This window comes from Phaseolus vulgaris, chromosome 11 (assembly GCF_051622355.1).
Source record: "Phaseolus vulgaris cultivar YP4 chromosome 11, ASM5162235v1, whole genome shotgun sequence".
Lineage (NCBI taxonomy): Eukaryota > Viridiplantae > Streptophyta > Magnoliopsida > Fabales > Fabaceae > Phaseolus > Phaseolus vulgaris.
In genome coordinates, this window is record NC_143508.1 from 32,966,549 (window position 1) to 32,972,311 (window position 5,763).

At 31.2% G+C, this 5,763-nt stretch overlaps 1 protein-coding gene across 2 annotated transcripts; it reads left to right on the forward strand.

The window, feature by feature from the left end:
- Window positions 1–346: 346 nt before the first annotated feature.
- LOC137832175 (fatty acyl-CoA reductase 1) lies at window positions 347–4,900 on the forward strand. Of its 2 annotated transcripts, none has more exons than XM_068640207.2 (11): window positions 347–396; window positions 965–1,051; window positions 1,134–1,237; window positions 2,518–2,720; window positions 2,790–2,890; window positions 3,017–3,218; window positions 3,295–3,456; window positions 3,640–3,721; window positions 4,008–4,277; window positions 4,392–4,519; window positions 4,615–4,900. In XM_068640207.2, exons 2-11 carry the CDS (start codon window positions 973–975, stop codon window positions 4,763–4,765), a joined length of 1,482 nt encoding a protein of 493 aa, XP_068496308.2. In that variant the 5' UTR covers window positions 347–396; window positions 965–972; the 3' UTR covers window positions 4,766–4,900. The 2 variants fall into 2 exon arrangements, with proteins under 2 accessions (XP_068496308.2, XP_068496316.2); XM_068640215.2 differs by having other exon boundaries at window positions 351–396; window positions 962–1,051.
- Window positions 4,901–5,763: the final 863 nt, after the last annotated feature.

Sequence of the window (5,763 nt, forward strand, 5' to 3'; positions counted from 1 at the left end):
AAAATATTAATAAAATAGAGAATATATTTTATAAAAGGTATTTTTTTTAAAATCCAAAATTATATAAAAAAATAACCAATCTTATATCTCTTTCATAAATTTATTATAAAAATATATTTTTATTAATTAATATTTTAATATTTTATAAATTGTCAAAAGTAACATTTTTCTATAATTATAATTAATAAATGACCATTTTTTTTTTCTTTCAGTGCATCTTAAACATTCCTACTCACTTATAAACTTTTAAAATTGCTCCATCATTTATTGGGGTGGCACTGGTAGGTGGCATTAAGGGTTCTTATTCTCTCTATATATAGGTACTTAATCTACTTAATTTGAGCATCCTATCTTCTCCAAATCTCTGGCAACAAAGGGAAAACAAGGCTTTAAAAGGTTTGCAAGTTTGTTCCATTTACAATAATATGTTCAATTTAAGCTGTTTATCTTCCAACTGCATCCCAAAAACATATATGTCCACCTGCATTACCTTCTAATATCAGAAATCTATAACAATTCCAAAGTATTTTTTTTTTATTGAAAAAAATGTAAGTTATAATCTAAAAGTGAAAATTGATTTTTTAATTATTATTTTGAACTATGTAATCTGATATATTTTTTTAGTTTTAAATTTTATAGCTTAAAAAAATAGAATGAAAGATAAAATGAATTTTTTTATATTTATATGATATAAAAGACAAGTAAAAAAATTGATGTTAGTGGAAGATTTCATATAAACGAAAAATTCATATTATATGAATAAATGTGAATCTTCTTTCCAAAATTTATATATAAATAGTTTTATAATATTGAATTAGTTTTTAATTACTTAATAAAATGTAAGTAACTGTTAATAAAAGGTAAGTAACTGAAATGAAAGAGACAAGTTTTAAGAATGATAGTATTATTCTATATTATGGTTCTCTTATTCTTAGATTTCTTTCATAATTTCTATTTATAGCAGTTATTGAAATGGAGTTGGAAAGAATGCATGAGTTCTTCAAGGGAAAGACCATTTTAATGACAGGCACAACGGGCTTCTTAGCAAAAGGTACTAGTAAATACACAATGCATCTATAACAAATAATTTGAAGTTTTGCACTTGCCACTGAATTTGTCTATTACATGTGCAGTTTTCTTGGAAAAGATTTTGAGAACCCAACCCCAAATACACAAATTGTATCTTCTCGTACGAGCACAGACCAGTGATTTGGCTGCACAGCGCTTTCAAAATGAGGTTAATCAATACTATAATATTATACATGTGCTTGCTATATGAATATATTACTACAAAATTAACTTTCATGAATAATAATTCTCCCAACAAAATTACCTTAGAGATCAACCACACCAATCCAACTATTTTATGTGCTACATTTTGAAGCATAGTCGATTATCATCCATATAATTGATTATCTTTCCCTTTTAAATTTCTATTATCATTTTTTTCAGCCATAATACCTTATCTTTATACTTCCAACGAACTCTAGCAACCACCCTTCCACATGAAAAACACCTCCACGAACAATAACTTCCTTCAAACAAAACTCCACCACCTCAACTCACATGTAGTTCACACACTCCACAAACTCATCTCACACGAACAATCACCAACTTTTCCAAAGAAAAACGAAAGTGAGAAGTTCTACCAAATCCATTCACGAGTATTTAATGGAGTTTTAAAACGCTCAACTTCAATTATCAAAGGATTATTTGCCTCGTTCAGGAGTCTTTGCATGCATGGTCAATGTGTAGACCATATGAATCTCTATCATACACAATGTAAAAGTGAAGGGCACTTTGGTCTTCTCATGCATGTCCACTTGACTTTCCCTCTATTTCTTCACACTTGAGGGTGACACTCCCTTTACCCTTTCCTCTCACATCCACACTCGTATTTCCTTGTTAATCAACTGATACAAATATGTGACATTCCTCAAATTCATCTGTGTAAACAATATTTATCCATAAACAAACATAGTATTACACCTTGTACATACATATTTTCCCTTGCTTTCTCTTCCAAACTTATACCCTTCTTGCTGTCTTTTACCATTTTGTGCCATTCTCCAACTATCTCGGGTTGAATCTCCATACATACAATATCTTAGTCGATTGAGGTGTATCTTCCTATTCTCAATCCATATATTGTCAAGTCTCCTCTCAGGTTTATTGATGTTTGCAACATCAAACATCAATAAAACTTGATCAAACCAAACTTTTCTCCTTTCATGTTAAGCTTTTCGGGATATCTAAAGATCTCTTATAGTCTATCCCACCTTTAAAAATTTCTTCCCATATCTTTCCCTCCAAAATAATTGGGAAGTGCGAGAAGAAGAAGATGTCTTGCGCTTCTCGCATGATCCTAATCTTCTATCTCCCCCTCTTTCACTCATCACCTTTTAACCTTGGGATAATGAAAAATCAATTTTCTTACTAAATTTGATCACTGATTCATTTTCAACTGTACATATTGAATTGTGGCATTCATGCATTCCTTTAATGATCATATTACAGGTCATTCACACCGATTTATTTAGAGTGTTACGAGACCAATGGGGCAAAGATTTTGATTCTTTCATTTCCAAGAAGATTGTGGTCATATCAGGAGATGTTTCTCTCCATAATTTTGGTATGGAAGATGAACAACTCAAGATTAAGATGATTGAAGAGATCAACATTGTTATGAATTTTGCAGCAACAACCAAATTTGACGAGAGGTAAATTATCTAGTAGGAACCTACAGTTTTTGCTTCTTCATATTTGGATTCATTATTATTTTTCTACAGATTTGACATCTCAATGGAGGTAAATACAATGGGTGTCTTACATGTCTTAAACTTCGCAAAGCATTGTCCTGAGATAAAGATTTTTGTGCAGATATCAACTGGTAATTGTAGTTGATTATAACTTGACAATAATGTAATATAGATTATTATATTTACCAAAACATCATTCAGTTACCATTAAGCCAATTTCCATTCATAACACATTTTTTGGTATGAATGAATGTTAGCATATGTGTGTGGAGAGATTAAGGATGAAAAGACAATTATGCTAGAGAAACCCTTTGAGATGGGTCAGACCTTGAAAGAGACCTCGAAATTAGACATAACTACAGAAATGAATCTGTTGAAGAAAAAGATAGATGAACTTCGATCAAAGAATGCTACTGAAAACACAATCAAACATGCATTGAAAGATTATGGAATTGAGAGGTACATCAAATTCTTATTTTGTTATAGCATTGATATTCATTAATCTATAAATGGCATTATTTTTGTGATGTATCAGAGCAAAGTTGTATGGTTGGCCAAACACATACACATTCACAAAAGCAATGGGAGAGATGCAATTGGTTCATCATAAAGAGAATGTTCCACTAATCATTATACGTCCCACCATGGTTACTAGTACTCTTAAGGACCCATTTCCTGGTTGGATTGAAGGCTTGAGGTATATATTTTCAATATTATCTCAAATGTGTATTTCATCCCAATTATTCAACTTCCTGGACAAAAAAATAAACTCTTAGTTTATCAGTTCCACTTAAAGTTAAACTTTTAGAGTTTATTGGATTATGTCCAAGATTTTCCTAGGGAGGAACTATAAATTTATTTGTTTGTTTTGTATTTACAGAACTCTCGACAGCATAATATGTAGCATTGGTCAAGGGAAAATAACAAGCTTTCTTGGTCATCCCAAGACAATTTTGGATATAGTAAGTTAAATATATAAATTTAGTTTTGATTATATGTATTAATTGATACTTAAATAATTATGTGAAAAATAAAACATTAAAAGTTTAAACTACTTATCATTTAAGGTGTTCTTTTATATATCTACAAAAGCATTAGTTTGTTTTGCAAAACATTTTTGAATGTCTAAAGAATAACTCAGTGATTTTTTTTTGTTATAAAAATATTTACCTTAGAACATGATTTTGTTGGAAAAAAAATTACTAATTCATTTATGTGTGTATATACTAACTACCGTGTAATATGCAGATACCTGCGGACATGGTTATCAATTGTATGATGACAACAATTGTTGCTTGTTCAAATCAAACTCCTGAGAATTTCATCTACCACATCTCATCATCATTAAGAAATCCATTCAGAATTGTTGATGCTCGTGATTACAGCTATCATTATTTCATTAAATTTGCGCTCGAAAACAAAAATGGAAAGCCAATAATAGTGCCCAAGCCAACTTTGATATCAAGTAGGGCTGTTTTTGACATTTACATGACACTTCGATATGTTTTTCCTCTAAAGGTTTGTCAAATACCAAGTATAATAACTAAATAATGAAGCAAAACTATAATAATATATTTCGCTAATCTTTTAAGGTTTCATGTTGATCCTTGTGCATGGGTTTGATATATTTAGGTCCTAAATGTGGTGAACAAAGCATTTTGTCAATGCTCTCAAGATGTTTACGATGATAGCTACAAAAAATTCAAAAGGGTGACACGACTAGTTGAAGTATACAAACCATACCTGTTTTTTAAGGGCATGTGCGTGTTTTTCTTTGTCTATAAGTACTAGAAATGGTACATGAACTACTTTGATTCATAACCATCATTCTCATACAAATTACTTTTGATTATAGCTTTGATGATTCAAACACTCAAAATTTACGAAGAGCAACAAGTAATAACATTGAGGTTGCTGGATTGAACATTGACCCTAATAGCATCGATTGGGAAGACTACATGGTGAACACACACATTCCTGGTCTTATAAAGTATGCGTTGAAATGATCTTAGAAGTTATGCTTGAAATGGTTGTACACTACACTCTTAGTGTTTTGATAAAATTTTATTGTTTGGTTTGCAAAATAAGAGTGGACTATCACAAAAGAGAATTGAGCTTTATTCATTCCATTCATTGTTTAATTTTACTTTTACATTTGAGATTTTTATTTATGTTGTGAAATTTTAAATTGTTGAATGACTATCACTCTTCATTTCCCGACCATACTTCTCATTTTTGTTGCCAATGTGTTTTTTCTTTTATACAATTTGAACTATGCGATCTTAATTAATTGTCATACATTCACTAGCACAAAAATAAGAAAAGAACGCTCCTTATTTAATGCGGCTCAGCACTTAAACGCATTCGTAAAAAACGCGGTGGCATTTTTTAAATTAATTTGATTTACAAATGCGGTTATTATTTTTAGCCGCATTTGTAAATTGAAGCGCTTGATTTACAAATGCGGTTATTTGAATAACCGCATTTGTAAATTGAAGCGATTGATTTACAAATGCGATTATTCAAATAACCGCATTTGTAAATCAAATTTACCCTAAAAATTTTACGCGCCTCAACAGTTTTGTAGTTTCTTTCTCTTTGCGCTCATCTCTCTTCTTCGTTTTCTCTCGTTTTCGAACTCATTGCTGCACTCGAAGGTATTTCGTTTCCATTGCAACTGCATTGAACTTCATTGCTTTTAATGACTTTCGCTTTCCCTATTGCTTTCGTTTTTAATGGGTTTCGGTTTCCATTGCTGCATATCGAAGGTACTTTCCATTGGCTCGCCGCTCCGCCATTGCTTCCGCCGCCGCTGTCGTCGCCGCTGCCGTTGTTCCTCTTTGTCCTCTTCCACTCTTCTTAAATCATATACTAAAACCCCTAAAACCTTAAAACCCCTAAAACCCTAAAACCCCTAAAACCCCTAAAACCCTTTTGCTAATTCAGAAGAATATACAAATGCGGTTATTTGAAATAACCGCATTCGTAAATCGCATTTACAAAT